The sequence below is a fragment of the Mastigoproctus giganteus genome, chromosome 12 (genome assembly GCF_048544385.1).
Source record: "Mastigoproctus giganteus isolate SK-2022 chromosome 12, ASM4854438v1, whole genome shotgun sequence".
In the NCBI taxonomy this organism is placed as follows: Eukaryota; Metazoa; Arthropoda; class Arachnida; order Uropygi; family Thelyphonidae; genus Mastigoproctus; species Mastigoproctus giganteus.
The window spans coordinates 88,907,921-88,929,639 of NC_143586.1; the positions used below are offsets into that span (position 1 = coordinate 88,907,921).

Consider the following 21,719-nt stretch of genomic DNA (forward strand, 5'->3'; position numbering starts at 1 on the left):
GCTTCATTATGTTGTGTAATATCACCTTGCACCTTTTATTCTGCTTTGTGATATCTGAGGTGTTTCTGACACTATATCTTATAATAAAGATCTTTTCCCCCTTGCCAAGAACGGTGCATGCTTACAAGTCCCTTTCTTGTAGGGACAGGATTTGCTTCACATTTCTACTAGTGAGGGCCTTTGAAAGAGGGAAGCCTGTTAAGTTTAACATCTGATTAATACATCTTAAATAAAGTAAATAAATTAATTGATGAAAAGAGGTGCTACATTAGTGGACTATATCTTGCAAAAAAAATTCATATTCATTAAGGTTAATATCTAAGAATAAAATGCTGACATCTCATCAGTGCTTTATGAAGGTATTAATCAGTTGTTAAACATAGCAGGCCCCCCCCCAAGATTTTCACTAGTAAGGATAGGGCGCCTCCATAGCCAGGTGGGAAGGAGCAGCAGTGCATAGCACACACTTCTTGATTAGACTGGGGTTCGAGCCCATCATCGCCAAATACGGAGGATGCGGAAAGGTCAGGGAATGACTACTGCATATCCCGGAGCAATATGGCCTTAGTTGCTAATGCTCCTAAAAACCAAAAAAAACAAACAAACAGTAAGGATAGGAAGATCCAAAGTGCCTTAGTAATTGCTGTCTTCTTCTGTCCTGACTTTTGGTTTTCTTTGTTATTTCCATTTCTTATGTTATTAAGAAATGAGCACTGAGAAGCACTCTTTCTATTATTGTTATGTTGCTTTTTACTTTGCCTTATGTAAATTTAAGCTAGGTTTATATTGTTACCCCCACCATACTTTCATTTAAAATGACAGTTCTTGCAGAATTGAATGGTTCTGCCCAGTATACAGTATATTTAGGAAGGTTTTTAGTTTTTGACTTTGCTTCCAACTGATGAAGTGCCAGACAGCACTGAAACAGTCATCTATGGAGTGGTAAAAAAATTTCCATAGGTTGCATAATAGCGGTGTTTCAATAGCCTAGTAGTTTCTTTATTCCTGTATTATTAAAAGGATTTGAACTTGAAGTTTAATACTCAATGGTAGGAACTTAAATTTAATAGTTTTTTACAATTTATAACAGTAATATAATCAGGTTACTGTAGCATTATAATAATAAAAATAAATTACAAATTATTATTTCTTGGTGTTTATTTTTTAGATAATAGTAGTGATTGTGATATTACTAAGAGCCCAAGAACCACTTCAGCATCAATTGGAACACCTAGCAAAAAGCCAGTTATTATTACTAGTCCTGAGCCCTATCCTCCTCAGGTAAGCTAATTTGTAATAAATTTTAAATTATTTTAAATTTGTTCATCAGTACTGTTATTATTTGTATTATTTTAAGAAAACTGCAAATCCAGTGAAGCTACTTTTTACATGGTTGAAAATTAATTCTGTTAATGCAGCATTTATACAGTTAAAAGACTAGTTTTTTAATTAAATCTGTTACTTATACACTGCTCAACAAATTTAACAGAAAACGTAATGTAACTTGTGCAGCTTGTGATGAAGTGGGACAAAATTTGATATAGTGATGTACCATAGAATAACAATGAAATGAGGAGACAGTGAAAAACTTCGGACAGATATAAGAGACATTTATACGGGTTGTATAAGAATTACCAAAAAGGTCACATTATGGAAGTCGATACAAGATGCTCAAAAATATAGTCACGTGATATCAGTATGGCATATGATCCCCTCAACAGCTAAACAGGCCTGACAGCAGTGAACCATGCTTGATGTTAGGGTGTCTATAAGATTCTATGTCAACAAATCCCATTCTTCCACCAGCACAGATCTTAGCTTACCAAGCGACCAAGGTTGGCTGTCAGTGTGACACCCACACATGTTCAGTCAGATTTAAATCTGTAGATCGTGCTGGCCATGGCAGTCATTGGATATCTTCAGTTTCAAGATATTCCTCCACCACTTGAGCTCTATGTGCACTGGCCTTGTTGTGTCTGAAAAGAAAATCTGAGACAACCCCACTCCTAAAAAGTCACACATAGGATTCAAGGATTTTGTCTCAGTACCTCTGTATAGCTACAGTAACCCTATCCGGTGCCTCCGTAGCCAGGTGGGAAGGAGCGGCAGTGCGTTGCACACGCTTCTTGATTAGACCGGGGTTCAAGCCCGTCACCACCAAATACGGAGGATGCGGAAAGGTCAGGGAATGACCACCGCATATCCCGGAGCAATATGGCCTTAGTTGCTAATGCTCCTAAAAACCAAATAACAACAGTACCCCTATCAAAAACATGAGGAGGGGTGTGGTTGTTGCTCATTATTCTGCTCCACACTAGAATACCACCTCCATCACAAGTGTCCTTTTCTTTGATGTTGGAGAGATAGTACTGCATTCCTCATTGTCTCTAGATGAAATAATGTTTAGAATCTGTTTGTAGGCTAAAGCGAGCCTCATCAGAGAACAGAACGGTACCCCATTTGTCAGGGCTCCAAGTCACATGTTCATGGCACCAGTTTCGACAAGCTCTGTGGTGGTTTGGGGTTAATGAGATACAAACCACTGTCTTCCTTGCATTGTTGATACTGTTGATTCTGCTAGATGTCTCACATTATGGAGCATGGCAGGTATATCCGCTGTAATGTGTAAGTTTGAAGATGATACAAAGGTTAGCAGGTTGGTTAATGACAGTAATGATGGTATGTTATTATAACAGAATCTAGAAAAAATTAGGCAATTGAGTTGAGAAATGGAAACTGAGATTTAACATTCACAAATGCAAAGTTCTGAATATGGGTAGCAGTAATCCCAGAGTAATGTACCAGTTGTGTGGTATGTTACTCTGGGATTACTGGATAGTGGAAAATGAAAAAGATCCGGGTAATTATGCAGTCTAATATGAAATTTTCTGAGCAGTGCAGAAAGGCTGCTGGGATAGCATCTGGGGTCTTGTCAATGTTATGCAGGGATGAGGAAGTGATTATTCCATTGTATAAAGCAGTGGTCAAGCCACATCTTGAGTACTGCATACACATCTGGAGACCTCATTTTAGGAAGGATGTAGATCTGCTGGATCGGGTACAGAGAAGGGCAATGAGATTGGTGAGGGAACAAAGTGGTGCTCCTAACAAGAGAGGCTTCAGTTCTGCAAATTGCAGAATCTAGCCACTAGGCACCTGTGAGGCAATCTCATTGGGGTGGTTAAGGCTTTGAATGGATTGAGTAAGCTCAATGTTGATGGGATACTTCCTCTTGCTTAGACTATGCACATGATGGTGCATAAATTCAAATTGAAGGCTGGGCTGGTTGCAGAATAGATGTGCAGAAGTTTGCCTTCCGCCAACGGGTAGTTGAATGCTGGAACAAGCTATCTGTTGTGGAAGTGGATAGTTTGAACAAATTCAAGGAAGGACTAGACATGGGGATGCATAGGTGAAATGGGATTTTTTTTTTTTTTTTTGGCATTATTTGACACCATTAATACTAATTCTAATGAAGTTGCATATGCTCACTCATATCCATCTCTCTAATAACTACCAAAGGATTGATGGGGTTCCACTTACTGTATTTCCCGATGTATAAGACGCACCTTTTTTCGAAAAATTTGGGGTCTAAAAACTGGGTGCATCTTATACAGTGGTTGTAGATTTTTTTTACTTTCCATTTCCCGCTTTTTCGTGCTTGTTGTCTTTGCGCTCATTGTTTCGCACTTGTTACCGGTATATTAGGTTATGTTTTGCCATGTTCTGCCCAGAAATGGCTCAGAAAAGATTTTCGTACAGTGCTGAATTCAAATAAAAAGTGATCCAGTTTGCAAAAGTGAATGGAAGTCGTGCTGCTGAATGTAAGTTTGGCCCTCCTCCAACTGAGAAAACAATCCTAGACTGGCTACGGGAAGAAGAAACCCTACTGAAAACGCCATGGCAGAAGAAGGCCATTAGAGGCAAGTCACAAAATGGCCTGATTTAGAGAGGGAATTGAAGGTATGGATTGAGGAGCAAAGGGCAATTGGAATTCCTGTGTCCAAAAAGATGGTTCAGCATGAGGCAAGAAGAATTGCTGATGAAAAAGAAGTTATTGATTTTAAAGGAGGACACAATTGGTGCTTCAGGTTCATGAAATGGAATGGACTAAGCATGCGTACATGCACCAGACTTGCCCAAAAGATGCCTGAAAGCTATGAGCAGAAGGTCCTTGAATTTCATCGTTTTGTCATTCAATGTCGGAAGACACATCAGTTTGAGTTGGGACAGATTGCAAATATGGACAAAGTCCCCCTTTAATTTGATGTCCCAAGTAACAGAACTGTTGAGAACAAGGGCGTGAAAACTGTAACTGTGAGGACAAGTGGACATGAAAAGAGCCATTATACAGTTGTTCTAGCTTGTTGTGCCGACAGAACCAAGCTACCTCCTTTGCCTCAAACGCAAAACAATGCCAAAAGAAGACATTCCTCGAGGAGTGATTGTCCACGTTCATGACAAGGGTTGGATGGATCAGGATGGATCATTGGTGCTTGATCAGTTCAGGGCACACATAACAAAAAATACAAAGAAGATTGCTACAGAGCAAAAAAAAAAAACTTGCCGTCATACCTTGACATCCCAGCTCCAACCACTTGATGTCAGCATTAACAAGCCCTTCAAAGCTGCCATGAGTGACGAATGGAACCAATGGATGAAGTCTTCTGTGGACAAATTGACACCAGCAGGAAGAGTGGAGAAACCAACTATAGGAAAAGTTTGTACCTGAGTGAAAAGATCCTGGGATGATATCAAGATTGAGATCGTCAAGTCATTTAAGAAGTGTGGCATTTCAAATGCCATAGACGGAACTGAGGACGAGGCAATATATGAAGACAGTGATTTGTCATCAGACACAGATGAGGACAAGCAAATGGATGGGAGTTTTGACAGTGATGAGTTGTATGAATTTTATGATGAATAAAACTTGAGTTCAATAACTTTATGTAATACATTTTTTTTCAAATTTTGGGCCCCAAAATTAAGGTGCATCTTATACATGGGGAAATACAGTATTTTCTGGAAATGTTGCCTTCCATCTGTTTCTACAGAAGGAAGGCAAAAATAGCGGAATGAGTTGTGGTTTCTAAATAACATGATTTAAATCATGGTAGATCAGTTTTAAATAACTCTCTTTGTCTTGACAATTTTTTCCTCTGTTTTGTATCGTGCACAGAGTTGTGTATTATTTAAATGTTTTCAGAAACTGCTAATCAATTTGGCTATTTTCAGATACGTAATTATGGCATTTTCAGATAAAGGAACCACTATGTGGCAGTGATCACATTGTACTGATGTGAGATTTATTTATTGATGTAACTACCATCAGGAGTAAAGGGATGGGTTTTTGCGTTCATAAAGGTGACTGCAGTGGTCTCAGACAGTTTTTAAATTCTATACAGTGGGTCGAACTGATGATGTTACCAACAGCAAATTCTGAATGGGGGGGGGCATTCAATGTATTAATTTTGGAAGTTACTAGGCTTTTCATACCAACTAAGAAATACTGTAAGGTTTAGGCTTAAATGGAGGTCAGATGAACTAAGGAGGCTCGTGGCAGAGAAGAAAAATGAATGGGATGCATATAAATTATAAGGAGACACAGAAGCCTATGGTAGATACAGACTAGCCTATGGTTAGTCTGCAATCAATTCACAAAGGAGGTTAGGCAAGCGAAGGCAGATTACGAGAAATCTTTGGCAAAGGATGCAAAGAAAAGAAAAGAAGAGAAAAGACTTCTTTACTTATATAAACTCTAGAAGAAAGGAATGAATCAGATTGGTCCACTTCATATCGATGGTTTGACTGTTGATGATTGCTTCATTCAGTTTGTCAGCTATATGAGCTGACAAACTGAATGAGTATTTTGCATATATATTCACATGAGGAATTCTGTAGGGAAGTGGAAGACAGAAGCTTATCAAACTCTAATAGGGAGCTAAATGATTTTGTAATGAGTGAGCAGAAAGTGGAGGAGAAATTGTCGAAGTTAAACATAAGAAAAGCACCTGGGGTGGATAGGATCTATCAAGTTATATTGAAGGAGGTGGCAAAGGAAGTAAGCAAACCCTTAGTCATAAGTATGAGAGGATCCTTGAACTCAGGGGAGGTCCCCATGGACTAGAGATGTGCAAAGATATCCCCAACAATTCACAAAGGGAGATCAAAGGGTGATACGAGTAACTGTTATTTGTTATTTGCTTTTTTTTTTAGGAGCATTAGCAACTAAGGCCATATTGCTCCGGGATATGCGGTGGTCATTCCCTGACCTTTCCGCATCCTCCGTATTTGGTGGTGACGGGCTCGAACCCCGGTCTAATCAAGAAGCGTGTGCTACGCACTGCTGCTCCTTCCCACCTGGCTACGGAGGCGCCCATACGAGTAACTACGGACCTGTTAGTTTAAGTTCAGTTCAAGGGAAAATATTGGACTCACTGGTTAAAGAAGCATTGCAGGATCATCTAGATAAGACTGCAGTAATAATTCAGACACAGCGTGGGTTTTTTTAGGGGAGGTCTTGTTTGACCCATTTGATTGGAAACTATGATGTGGTCACAAAGGAATTTGATTCAAAATAATTTTGATATCATATACTTGGATTTCAGGAAAGCTTTTGATACTGTTGCACATTGAAGACTACTATACAACGAGCAGTATGGCATTAAGGATAAGTTGCTACAATGGACAAAAGGGTGGATTAGTGGAAGAACATAGAGTGGTAATCAATGAACACTGATCTTCGTGGACTAATGTTATTAGTGAAGTACCTCAGGGTTCAGCATAGGGCCTATTGCTGTTTTGTATATTTATAAAAAATATTGATGAATGTATATCAGGCTTAATATTCAAGTTTGCAGATGATACAAAGGTTGGCAAGGTTGTTAATGGCAGTAATGATAGTATGCAGCTGCAACAGGATCTAGAAAAGTTGTGCATATGGGCTGAGAGGCAGCTGCTGAAGTTCAACATTGACAAATGCGAAGTACTGCATATGGGTAGTAGTAACCCAAGAGAAACATAGCAACTGTGTGGTACTATATTCAGGATAGTAGAGAATGAAAAAGATCTGGGGGGGGGGGGGTAATTGCACAGCTAGATATGAAGTTTTCTGAGCAGTGAAGACAGGCTGCCAGAGCAGGTCATCTGGTCTTGTCATTGATATACAGCAATTTTGCTAGTAGGGATAAGCAGGTGTTACCTCTTTGTATAAGGAAATGGTCAGGCCACACCTTGAGTACTGCATACAGGTCTGGATACCTCATTTTATTAAGGATATAGATTTACTTGAACAAGTACAGAGAAATTCAACAAGATTGGTGAGGAGAACAAAGGAGTGCTCTTACGAAGAAAGGCTGAAGTTTTGCAAATTACACTGTATGGAATCTAGGCACCTATGAGGTGAACTGACTGAGATGTATAAGGCTTTGAATGGTTTGAGCAGGTTCAATGCTGATGGGATTCTTTTTCATGCTCAGATTATGAACTGCAGGGTCATAAATCGAAATTGAGGAAATACTTGATTGAATAGATGTGTGAAAATTTGCCTTTAGCCAGCATATAGGTGATTTCTGGAACAAACTTCCATCTGTGGTTGTGGAAATTGATAGCTTAAATAAATTGAAGGAAGAACTGGACAAACTTTTGGAGTGAATGGATGGGTGAAGCGGGAAGTTTTTTTTTTTTTTTTTTTTGGCTGATGCTGTACATGCTTGCTTTCTTGCATCATATGCTTCTTCTAATGGCATTGGCATTTGTTGTCCCTTATTATCTTGGATTTTTTCAGTTGCAGGTACAATAACATTGTCATTAATAATAATATTTTTTCTCTCTGAGAATTTTCTTACCCCACCTCCCAAGGCTAGCTCATCCCTTGGACTCCTCTTCACTTTCTGCATTAATGATTTTTCCTTTCTCTTTTATCACTGTTATAGTTACATACCTTTAGCTCGTGGTCATTTTCTTCGGTGACTGATCTAAACAAAATCTAATTTTGCTTAATCCATATTAATTCTGCATGATCAGGTTTGCTCGACCTCACAAGTCATGGTAATCAAATGCCAATTAATTGTTTTTTTGATTACCACGTTGGCTGTCATCCTTGTCCAACATATCTCCATAGTTTCTGATTTAGAAATTACATTCACATCCAATAGCCTCTGCATCTCACATTTCTGAGGTTCTTGCCTTTAGTTTTTTTTCCCCCTCCTTTTTCTCCGTTTCATGAAAATCAGTTATTCCTTTCTTGATTTTGACATACCAGAGTGATATTCCATTAAAAAAGCAGGAATCTCAATTCACTTGACTCAATTTTTCAGAAAGTATAGAAACTCCCCTACAATTAACAATGAACACGTATTCTACAGGTCCTTCATGACACTTTAGAGGTTTTTCTACTTGTCACTCATTTAGAGAAGTCTGGACTCAAATCCTACCAGAAACTAGAGGAATTCTTAAAGATCTGTTCATCCGGGGCTGTATGTAACTAGCCAATGCCAGGCAGATGGAGTGACCACTCTCTAAATTATTCTGAGTTTTTCTGGCTGACCAAACACACTGGTGCAATGTGGTCCAAGATGCTGATGTGCTGTAAAATAACAGCATATCCAGTACAAATCAGTATGACCACCTCCTTTCTAGATATCAGTTCCTACTCATATAAACTCCTGTGTGCTAGGTGCAGAGACTGAAGAAATTAGTCACCAACTGAGCGTTCTGATGGGCGTCTGGAGTTTGAGGTATAGGGTAAATGCCCTCGAAGAAATTAATATGAGGGCCCATCAAGCTCTCAGACCAACTCAATGGCAGAGCTCACTCCTGTGCATCAGGCAACACAGCAGCAATCTTCAAGGCAGAATGCACTGGTCCCAAAGGAAAAAGTTGTTGTCAGTGACTCTATTGTCAGGAAGACAGGAAATATAGTATGCAAAAAGGATAGGTGGAACAGGACCAGGGTATGTCTGTCAGGGGCAAAAGTTGATGACAATGTAGAGCAAATATCATCTTTTAAGGGCACAAAAAGTAATATTGTTGTACACGTTGGCATTAATGACCTTAAGAGTAAGAGATCTGCAGATTTACTTTACAAGTACAGGTCAATGCTGAAAAACAGTCGTGAGTTAGGGTTAAATTTGAAAGTGTCTGCAATTCTGCCCAGACACGATAGGAGGGAGTATATGATGAGAGCCTTGTCAATCAATTTGGCCCTGGAGAGATTGTGCAAGGCTCACGGGGTAGAATTTTTTTCAGCGTGGTCTCTGTTGTTAACAGGAGAAACTGCTACAAGGATGGGATACACTTAAATAGAAAGGGTGCAAGAATATTTGATGATGCTATCGAGGCAGTGTTAGGTGGGTCAGAAAACTGCTAGGTTGGGGGGATTCACAGACTACAAGATTAACAGGCAGACAGAAGCGAAAGTGATTCTTGCACGGCTTCCATTATAATGAGCAGCAGCCCAGGGAGCAAGTTGCTGGGGATTTCAGCAGCTGCTGGGAGTCATCATGGAACAAGTAAATACAAGGTCTGTGTTAAGGTAGCTAAGAGTAAGAACAAGTGCATGTATACTTGATTGTACACTAATGCTAGAAGTATAGTAAATAAAATTGATGAATTTGAAGTGCTGATCATGACATCAAAGGCAGATATTGTTGGCATCTAAGAGACATTGTGTCACACATATATAAGTAGTGCAGAATTGGAATTTGAGCAATATAATGTGTACAGAAAGGGTAGACAGAGTAGGAAGGGAGGTGTTTGTTTGTTTGTTTGTTATTTGGAGCATTAGCAACTAAGGCCATATTGCTCCGGGGATATGCAGTGGTCACTCCCTGACCTTTCCGCATCCTCTGTATTTGGTGGTCACGGGCTTGAACCCCGGTCTAATCAAAAAGCGTGTACTATGCACTGCTGCTCCTGGCCACCTGGCTATGGAGGCACCAGGAAGGGAGGAGGGGATTATGCTGTTAGTTGAGAAACACATAAAATCTAAGCAAGTGCATTCAGTTGACACGGATGGACAGTACAATGTTTGGTGTGACATAAACACTGGGAAAGAGAAAATGAGAGTAGGAGTATATTATAGGCCTAATGATGCTGATGAATACAACGAACAATTGTGCAGAGAAATAAAGTGAGCCAGTAAATCAGAATGTCTTTTAAAGGGGGATTTTAACTTTTCAGACATTGACTGGAACTTGTGGGTTGGTCACTCACACACTAGCAAGACTTTTATGGATTTAATGGAGGATTGTTTTCTACAGCAGCATGTTCGAGGGGCAACCAGAGGGGGTAAAACTCTTGATCTGATTATCAGCAGTGATGACACATGCATTAGGAATTGGCAGATAAAGGAACTACTAGGTGGCAGTGATCACAGTGTACTGATATGGGATTTACTTAAAGATGTAACTACGATCAAGGGGTTTTTTTTTTTTTTTTTTTATGAAAAACCCCAAACACGAAAGGTATCAAAACCTATAGTACTTAGTACCATGCATGGGTTGAAGGAGAAGTATGGGGGGAGGGGGATGCCGGAAACTTTGCTCTAGAGACTAAACATGGGTTTCACCACTTCAAGCCTCCAATAAGCAAAGTGGTGGTATTTCACCAGTTGATGAAAGGGTTTTTGTTTTCATAAAGGTGACTACAGAGTAATCAGACAGTTTTTAAATTTTGTAGAGTGGGATCAACTGATGATGTTACCAATGGTAAATTCTAAATGGGAAGCCTTCAGGGACTTAATCTTGGAGGCTACCAGGCTTTTCTACCAACTAAGAAATACTCCTCAAGGTTTAGGCCTATTGGATATCAGATGAATTAATGTAGCTCGTGGCAGAGGAGAAAAATGCATGGGATGAATATAAATTATCAGGCGACACAGAAGCCTATGGCAGATATAAGCTAGACTGTAATCAAGTCACAAAGGAGGTTAGGTGGGCAAAGGCAGGTTACAAGAAATCTTTGGCAAACGACGCAGAGAAAAACAGCAAAGAATTCTTTACTTATGTAAAGTCTGGAAGGAAGGGGATGGATCAGATTGGTCCACTTGACATAGATGGTTTGACTATTGATGATCCTGCTCAAGTAGCTGATAAACTGAATGAGTATTTTGCATCTACATTCACACATGAGGAGTTATCCAAGGAGGGGAATGCCATAAGTTTATCAAACTCCAGCAGGGAACTAATGATTTTGTAATAACTGAGATCAAAGTGGAGGAGAAATTGTTGAAGTTAAACATAAAAAAGGCAACTGGGGCAGATGGAATCTATCCAGTTATAATGAAGGAGACATCAAGGGATGTAAGCAAACCCTTAGCCATAACTATGAGAGCATCCTTAGAGTCAGGGTTGGTTCCCATGGACTGGAGATGTATATCCCCAATTCACAAAGGGGGCTCAAAGGGTGACAAATAATTATAGACCTGTCAGTTTAACTTCTGTGCCAGGGAAAATAATGGAGTCACTGGTTAAAGAGATGATACAGGATCACCTAGACAAGATAGTGGCAATAGTTCAGACACAGCATGGATTTTTTTAAGTAGAAGTCTTGTCTGACCAATTTGATTAGATACTATGATGTGGTCACAAAGGTACTGTATGCTAAAAATAATTTTGATATCATATACTTGGATTTCAGGAAAGCTTTTGATACTGTTGCACATGGAAGACTGCTGTACAAATTGGAACGGTATGGCATTAAGGACAAGTTACTGCATTGGATTAAAGGTTGGTTGAGTGGAACGGCAGAGAGTGGTAATAAATGGACTAATGTTATTAGCGAAGTACCCAGAGTTCTGTGCTTTGTTGTTTTGTGTTTTTATCAATGATATCAATGAAGGTATATCAGGCTTAATGTCCACATTTGCAGATGATATAAAGGTTGGCAGGGTTGTTAGTGACACTAAACACAGTATGCTACTGCAGCAGGATCTAGAAACGTTAGACAGATGGGCTGAGAAGTGGCAACTGAAGATTAACATTCACAAATACAAAGTACTGCATATGGGTGGCAATAACCCAAGAGAAACGTACCAACTCTGTGGTTCTACACTCAGGGAGGTGGAGAATAAAAAAGATCTTGGGGTAATTGTGCAGTCAGATGTGAAGTTCTCTGAGCAGTGTAGATGGGCTGCCAGAGCAGGTCATGGAGTTTTGTCAATTATATATAGGAATTTTGCTAGCAGAGACAAGGAGCTGATTATCCCTTTGTATAAGGCAGTGGTCAGGCCACTCCTTGAATACTGTATACAGGTCTGGAGGACCCATTTTAGGAAGGACGTAGAGTTGCTAGAACGAATACAGAGAAGGGCAACAAGATTGGTGAGAGGAACAAAGGGTGTGCTTATGAAGAAAGGCTTAAGTTCTGCGAGGTGATCTAATTTATGTGATTGAGGTGTGTAAGGCCTTGAATGGTTTGAGCAGGCTCAGTGCTAACAGAATACTTCTGCTTGAGGGGGCATAAATTGAGGAAAGACAGTTGTAGAATAGATGTGTGGAAGTTTGCCTTTAGCTACGGGTAGTTGATTGCTGGAACAGACTTCCATCTGTTGCTGTAGAAGTTGATAGCTTAAATAAATTTAAGGCTGAACTAAACAAACATTTGGAGTGACCAGATGGGTGAAATGTGAAGGGTTTTTTTTTTTTTTTTGGCTGATGCTGTATAATCTTGCTTTCTTGCATCATATGCCTCAGCTAATGCTAAACTGCTGAATGATAAAATCATATTGCGGGATCTCCCAAACCCGATGAATTCACCTTCATCAGAGCATATGCTGTATGTGTCTTAAGAATAATTACATTTGTGTAACTACATTCTGTAACCCTGAACAATGCACTAACACATGATTCCTATGTTGCTATATTATTTATTTTCATGCATTTAGGAATTCACATGCTGTTTATGTTTCCCTGTATTCAGTAATTCAGAAAAGGAAATAGATTTTCTTCAAAATTTATTAAAAATTTAGAAACTTGACTACACATTATTTACGCAGTTTAAGTACTGTTTAAAACTGCATAAATGACATGGAGCCAAGTATATGATTTTTAATAAGTTTTGAGTATTCACCCCACTTAATGTCTTCCACACAATGTATAAGTAGGTTTTTTGTTGTTTATGCCAATCCTGATATTAGGGTAGCAAATGAGAGGGGAGTTATATTGCTAATTGTATTTTAGTGAGTAAAATATATTGACAACATTGTCTTTTTTGACTCCTCCCTCCTAAACAGTGGAAATACTAATTCAATGTTATTTAAATAGAAATTCAATTTTAGTATTATTAGTTGTGAACGATTCTAGAAAACAAGCTTATACAGCATCAGCTAAAAAAAAAAAAAAAAAAAACCCAAAACTTTTCATATCACCTTCCCATCACTTCTAACAGTTTGTCTAGTTCTTCCTTGAATTTATTCAAGCAGCCAAGGGGGAACTATGACCACAGCAAATTGGAGGCAAATTTCTACACATCCAACCCATAACTATCCTTCCTTAATTTGAATTTATGCCCCCTCGTATGTGTAGTTTGAACAAGAGGAAAGAGACCATCAGTGTTGAACTTACTCAATCTGTTCAAGGCCTTAAACACCTTAGTCACGTGCCTAGTCTCCAGATGCTGCAACTGAAAGGCTGAAACGTTTCCTGGTAAGAGCACCCATTTGTTCCCATCACCAATCTTGTTGCTCTTCTTGCACCTATTCCAACAGATCTACTTCCTTCATAAAATGAGGCTACCAGACCTGTATGCAGACTCAAGATGCAGGCTAACCATTGTCTTATACAATGGGATAATCACCTCTTTATCCCTGCTGGCAGAATTCCTGTATATCACTGAAAACACCCTATGAGCTATCTTGGCAGCCTGTCTACGCTGCTCAGAGAAATTCATATCAGACTGCAAAATTACCCCCAGTTATTTTTATACTCTACTGCCCTGACTGTGGTATCACACAGCTGTTATGCTAATCTGGAATTACTGCCACCTCTCAACTCATATTTAATTTGTCTAGGTCTTGTTGCACAGTAGAATTCCCTGATTACTGTGATTAACTCCCGTTCCGTATCATCTGCAAACTTAGGTACTAAGCCTGTTATGCCTTCATCAGTATCGTTAATAAATATAGAAAACAATGGGCCTAGCACTGAACCCTGGAGTACTCCACTTATAACATTAGTTCAAGAAGAACAGTGTCCGTTAATAACCACTCTCTGCCTTCTCCCACTCAGTCATTATCTCTTTATTTATAGCAGCAACTTTCCCTTAATGCTACCCTCCTTCAATTTTTACAGCAGTGTTTTATGTGCAACAGTATCAGAAGCTTTTCTGAAATATAAATATATGATGTCAAAATTATTTTTTGCATCTAGTTCCTTTGTTACTGTGTCATAGTTTCCAGATTGGTCAGACAAGGTTGCTCCTTAATAAATCCATGCTGTGACGGCAGTATAACTGCACTTTTGTCTAGATTGTCCTGCATTACTTCTTTAAGGAGCGAATTTTTTTTTTTTTTTTTTTTTCCTGGAATGAAGTAAAGCTTTCAGGTATATAATTACTTATTTCTTCCTTTGATCCCCCTTAGTGAATTGAGGATACATATCCAAATCTCCAGTCCATAGGGATCATCCCTGAATCCAGGGATTCTCTCATCACAACTAAAGGTTTGCTCACCTCTTTTGCATAATTTTACTGGATAGATCCCACCCACCCCAGGTGCCTTTTGAAGTTTAGCTTCAACAATTTCTCGTCCACTTTCCTCTCTGTTATCATAAAATCAACTAGCTGCCTGCCAAAATTTGCCTCACTTTTGGCTTTCCTATCTCCAAAAAATTTATTTTATGTCAATGTGGATGCAAAATATTCATTCAGTATGTCAGCAGCCTAAGCAGGATGATTAACAGTTAATCCATTCGTATTTAGTATACCACTATCATTCAACCCCTTCCTTCTTGTGTTGACATAAGTTAAGAAATCTTTCTCCTATTTTTTTGCATTTTCTGCCAGAGGCTCCTCCCAATCTGGCTTGACTAACCTCCTTTGTGATTTGATTGCAGACTAGGTTATATTTTATGTAGGCATCTGTATCACTTGATAATTTGTGTATCCCATGCATTTTTATTTGCTGCCATAAGTCTTATCAGTTCATCTGACATCGATTTAAGTACTAACTTTGAACAGTAAATCTTATTTGGTATAAAAAGTTTAATAGCTCCTATAATTACTTTCCTGAATGCTTCTCATTTAGTTTTTGAATTTAAAAACTGTCTGAGACCACTGTAGTCACCTTCACAAAATTGAAAGCCCCTTTTCCTTACATTTTACAATAGTTACATCTTTAAGTAAATCCCACCTCAATATATTGTGATCACTTGTCCTCGTAGGTCTTTTATCTTTAAATTCTTAATGCATGAAGAATCACTGCTAATAATTAGATCTTGGGTATTGCTTTCTCTTTTAGTATTAGTAAAGGCCACATGGTGCAAGGAAGCCTATGGCTTATGCTGCACCAACCAAAAAAAAAAATAATAATAATAATAAATAAATAAATAGTTAAATAATAATAAACAAATAAATAGTTAAATAATAATAATAATAAAATAAAATAACAAAAAATGCATAAAATAAAATAATAAGAATAAAAACAAATTAATAATAATAAGAAGAAAATTTTTTAAAAAATAATAATAATTAATAAGAGGAAAGGAAATGGACAGCCAATGCATTTCCCTCCTCCCTTAGATATCCAGCTGACCTTTGAATTTCCCCAGACTATCAGCCTCTACCACCCATGTAGGTAACTTATTCCAGTATTTTGCCATTCTAACATGCTGTGTAGGAAACAGTCATCCAGTAAATCCACAGAAGTCTTGCTAGTATGTGAGTGAACAATCTACAAGTTCCAGTCAATATCTGAAAAGTTAAATCTTCGCATTATAAGACATTCTGATTTACTGCCCCACTCTGTATATCTGTGCCATTGCTCATATACACTCATCATTAGGTCTATAAACCACACCTACCCTCATTTTTGTTTTTCCACTGCTTTTGTTACACCAAATTGATTCAACATTGCACTGGCCCATGCAGTGGATGCACTGCCTTAGATTTTACGTGCTTCTTAACTTATAGGCTTCTAAATATAGGCAAATCCAAGAGGGGGGGAGTTATGGTCTTAGACCATAACTCCCCCCCCTCTTGGATTTGAATGTGTGGCCGAGATATTCTGTCACCCCCAGATTATCTATCCCAGGAGCAAATTACAGAGATTTCAAGTTGTGTCAACAGTTGCATTGAATTCTAGGGACTTCAGTGTACATCCAGGTAAACTTTCAGAAATTTCTGGCATATGATGGTTAAAATATAGGCATTTATTTATATTGTTGTTGCAGTGGCTACGATTGACAAAGCAGCTGTTACTATACATTCCACCATAACACATATATGGCATTGTCTTGAAATAATTGCCATCCTGTACTTCATTGGAATTAATTGGAAGTGAACCCAAACCATTTCCTACAAAGGAAACTCTGAATGTTGGTATTTTATTCTGCTAATATGAAGGTTTCTCTCAAGGATTACAGCTTTGAACTTGCGCATGTGTAACGACATGACTGCAAATGCAAACTTTAAGATTAGTGTCCTGAACAATGGACATTTCTTTGTTTGACATTGTGATCACTAGGGTTCGGATTTTTATGTATTATCATATTCATTTTCGTTTACATAAAGGCATGAAACTTAGTGGGACCATGTTACATGGTCTGAGGATCCTAAAGAAGCGTGTTTATAATTTCATATTTCATCATATTTTACACATTAGGTCATAATTTCAAAAAAATATATAAAATATCATATTTAATGGCATATTTTATACTTGTTGACATAAAACTTTCATTTTGTCTTACGATAATCGACAAATTGTTTATCAAATTGATTTAAAATATATTTCTAAAAAACCGTGGGAATTTACATTTAATCATTTCACATTCCAGCGTGGGTGGGCACGAGCGGCTAAATCCCAAAGTTATTTTGATGAGCTCTTTACTCACTCACAACCACACAGTAGTGTAATCTTAGCTATAATTTAAAAAAACTTGACAGTAGTTTCGCCTTATACCAAGTTCAACTAATTATTCATTCAACTTATTTTATACAGTAGAAACTTCAACTGTTGGCAAAATGAAGCCAAAATTGAGCTTTTTAGAAAATGGATTTCTTCTGTAGAAGAGTCTAAAGACACATACCAAACGGATGGAAAAAATAATATATTGCAACGCATGCAATAAAGAGGTACGGAAATTAATTAATAAATATAATATCGGTGTAGATACACCATAGATAACTTTTAAAGAACAACTACGATAGTAGTGTGAAAGGCATAATTTCATCTGTATCTCATATTGTGCTCTTCCTTCACAAGAGTTGCCCATGTATTGCACTACCTGGAAAGAGTAACCCTTCACTAATAGAGAAGACTAACATAAAAAATTATTTTAATGTTTTTATTTCAAAAAAAAAAAAAAAAAACTTGCAAATTGTGATATTTTCATTATATTACTTGTTAGAAATTTGTATAACAAGTCGTACAACTTTAAAAGAATAAAAAAAAGTAAATATTATCTTTTATACGTTACGTAAAGGTAAATTATTTAGTCACATTTAAGGTCATATTTGGTTAAATTTAATGAAATATTTTCATTTTAAGGTCATAAAAATTCGAACCCTAGGGATCACTGCTTTTTCACCATAGGAACTGACTCTAGTTCACTATGAATCAGAGCTGTACTACTCAATATGTTCTACGTTGATAATAATATTAGTAAAATAATAAGAGGAGTTTACCTCAATATAGTGCGTAGAACACTTCCGTATGGTACCCTCCAGAAATTAAAACGGAAAAAACTAAAAAATCGACAACTTACCAGTACATTAGAGTAAAATATAAATAATTAAATAATCAATTTAACACAATTCAAATCAATTTAAAACAATTAAAAATAAAATTAATGCAATTAAAAGAATCTAACGAAAATGTTCAAAACGATTTTCCTTCCTGAAGCTGACAACGCTTTTCGACCATATGTCATGATCACAGGAATGAAAATTACTAAAACGGATTAAACCTGATACTTAAATAGAGATTATTTGTCTTCGCGCATGCGCGTAAAGGTCCACGCATCGGAGATCAAATATGGCCGCCGAACATTAACAGAATTCTCGTGTAATTTAATTTCAACTGTTTCTGCAATTAATAGTCACGTATAATTACATTGAACGTTAAGTATTTTGGCCTCGTTAAATAAAAAAGTATGTTTTTCGTTAATGGCATGAAAGGCTAATTCTGACGCTGCTGAACGAGAAGCACAAACTGAGGCTTCATGTTGATTTACACGAATATTAAGAGAAAATCGGGTCGAACCTTGATAAGACGAGTCGCAATCACCTCAAGAAATGTTGTATACTAGATCATTAATTTGTGTTGCGAACGCTGAAAGAACCGAGCGATTGTTCAGTATAGTGTGTAACTTCCTTATTGGCCTAGCTACAATTTTAAATTCGGTATCTTTAAAGAATCTGTTAAGCTGTTTGTGCCACTGTTCAACATATGGGACAGAGATAAAGTATTTTTTGATATTACTATTGTTGATTGGTGTAGTGTTTTGTATCCTATCCTTAGCCTGTACCCTAATTCGGTTTATTGTGGTAATGGAATAACCCCTGTTTAAGAAAGTGCTAGTTAATATTTGTATTTCTGAGTACAAAGCAGAATCTGTCGTTGAATATTTATAGGCATTAAGAAATTGATTAAAGATAATCGATCTTTTATAGGTGAACGGGTGATAGCTATTATAATGTAGAAGCATACCGGTGTTTGTAGGTTTTTGATAGATGCTAAGTTGTATTTTATTCGAGTCCCGGGTAAGCATGAAATTTAGAAAGTTTATTGACTTTGTATCAGTATCCTCCCTTTCCAATGTAAATTTGAGTCTAGAATGAATATTATTAAACGAATGTAAAATGTCTTGGATAGTATTACTATCGGTAATAACTAGAACATCGTTTAAATACCTCCCATAGTATGTAATACGGGTTCAAAAAGGTGTCAAATGTATCTGCTCAATCGTTGAGAGATAGATCTCTGACATTAAGCCACTCAGGCTCAAACCCATTGGTAATCCAAAAATTTGTTTGTACACCTTGTCACGAAAGGTGATGTAGTTAGCCTCAACTAACAGTTTAATTAAGTGAAAAATTTCCTTAATAGGTAGCTTCATATAATTAATCGGTGTCGAGTTTTTATTTAACATATCCCAAATAATATCTAATGTGTATTCAACGTTTACATTTGTATATAACGAGGTAACATCTAGTGAGAATAAATTGTCATTGTCACCGAGTCTACAATCTTTAAGCTTATTAAATAATGTATCGTAGTTCTTAATCCCAAATTGTATTACCTGTCTAAAGGGTTTTATAATGTTATATACATGTGTGGCTAAGGATGAAAATGCAGAGTTCCTGTAGGAAACAATAGGTCGAATAGGAAACCCAGTCTTGTATAATTTTGTCTGACCAAAAAGTGCAGGAATATTGCGTTAATTTTATTTTTAATTGTTTTAAATTGATTTGAATTGTGTTAAATTGATTATTTAATTATTTATATTTTACTCTAATGTACCAGTAAGTTGTCGATTTTTTCGTTTTTTCCATTTTAATTTCTGGAAGGTATCATACGGAAGTGTTCTACGCACTATATTGAGGTAAACTCCTCTTATTATTTTACTAATTTGATTTACTATGTACAGTAAACCCCCACTATTTGCGGGGGGGGGGTTACATTCCTGAGAAATGCCACGAATACCAAAAATGCGAATACTGAGTTATGCCGCCCATAGTAATAAAAGGGTTCCGTTCCAAAGTATGAAATATATAAAAAAAAAAATAGTCTAAAATTTTGTCTATGTATCTATTACATGTACCTACATAATATGACTATGAACATAGACAGTACAAAGTGAAATACAAGCATGAGGCATCAAAATGAAAATAAGAAACAATTTAATATTAAATGTAATATTTATTAGAAATTTCAAACAAATCTTTCAAAAACATATCAAGAATATGGATTGCTGGGCGAAAAATAACTCTTAATTGAAGTTTGTTTCTTCATTTTTTTGTTGAGCTCCTTTTGAATTTCCCTGTAAGGCAAGAGCAATTGTTCTAGGTCTTGTTTAAACTTGATGCTTCTTTCCAAATTAGGATCCATGTGGACATAAAATCCATAAGGATTTTAAAGTTGTATGGAGAGGCTAAAGATTTCCTTTAATGATTTGCTATTTAATTTTGGTGTAACAACGTCGAGATCTTCCTCCTCAGGATCACTTTGGTTCTCATTTGACCTTGTTACTAATTCATCCAACTCTTCTATTGTAAGTTCATCTGCATGAGTCTCAATAAGTTCCTGAATGTCTGTTGCATCGATGTTTTCAAAGCCCCCCCTCCCCGCCTTCTATTCCTTGTGCTATTGCTACAATATCGGCAACCAGTTTATTGACATTAGAGACTGTTTTAGTAACACTCACCATTAGCTACAATTTTCGCTAACACATTAATTATAGATGCTCTTATCTCATCATCTGATGCCTTGATGTTGATCAGGCAATCTGCGATGTTATAATTTTTCCAACTTTGACTTACAGTTAAGTCTGACTCCCTTTCCATTTTTTCAATTAAGCCAGTAAAGGTTCTCCTAACATAGTAGGGCTTAAATGCAGCAATCACACCTTGGTCTAGTGGTTGTAAAAGTGATGTGGTGTTGGGTGGCAAAAACACAATTTCAACGTTTGAGTGGGGTGATTCTAGACTTCTTGAATGTCCTGGCATGTTATCAATAAGAAGCAGAACTTTGAAGGGTAGCGATTTCGAAGCTAAGTAACTTTCCACCTCTTGCACAAAGCTATCATTAAACCACTCTCTAAAAAGTGTAGTTGTTATCCAAACTTTTTTATTGGATTTCCAATAAACTGAAAGATAATCTTTATTCTTTTCCTTCAAAGCAGGTGGATTCTGCGATTTATACATGAGCATCAATTTGATCATGTGCCCACTAGCATTTGCACAAACAAAAGAGTAAGCCTATCGTTAGAAGCTTTGAATCCAGGAGCAGATTTTTCATATTGTGTTAAGTATGTTCTGGCTAGCATTCTCTTCCAAAACATTTCTCTTGGGTTACAACCAGGGCTCCCACTCCTGGGTTTTTCCACCCAGATCTGGGTTTTTTGATTGTCATCTGGGTTGATAGGTTTTTTTCACAAAAATATCTCATTATCTGGGTTTTTTCGGTAATTTTTAATTTTAAGTCAAAATTTATTTTTATTTCTTGTAAATACAATAAAATTTAATACATTTAATAACAGTTTACAATTTTCTTAATTTTATATTCTAACAATACTGATCATAATTTGTAATATCTCAAGTGCTTGTACAAAATACTACAAATGTAAAAAGATTTCAAAGTTTTCGCAGGGTTCTACACTATGAAATTACACTTACATGTTCATACATGTAAGCATACATGTTTGTGTTACTAACATGTATGCACAGCCTATTGAGCAGGCGGAAGGCGGTCTTTACTGCACAGTCTTTCGTGATCGTTTGTGGTATTATTGCATTATTTGGTGTGATTTTTATATTTATGCGTGTACTGCATACAGTGATAT

General features: G+C 37.1%; 1 protein-coding gene across 1 annotated transcript in view; it reads left to right on the top strand.

Annotated features, from left to right (window-relative positions):
- Window positions 1–21,719, top strand: part of brun (trafficking protein particle complex subunit brun) — a 379,016-nt gene that overhangs the window by 259,308 nt on the left and 97,989 nt on the right. Inside the window, exon 19 of the mRNA XM_090385832.1 lies at window positions 1,169–1,281. Coding sequence (XP_090241958.1) covers window positions 1,169–1,281 — 113 coding nt within the window. The remainder of the gene's footprint in view (window positions 1–1,168; window positions 1,282–21,719) is intronic.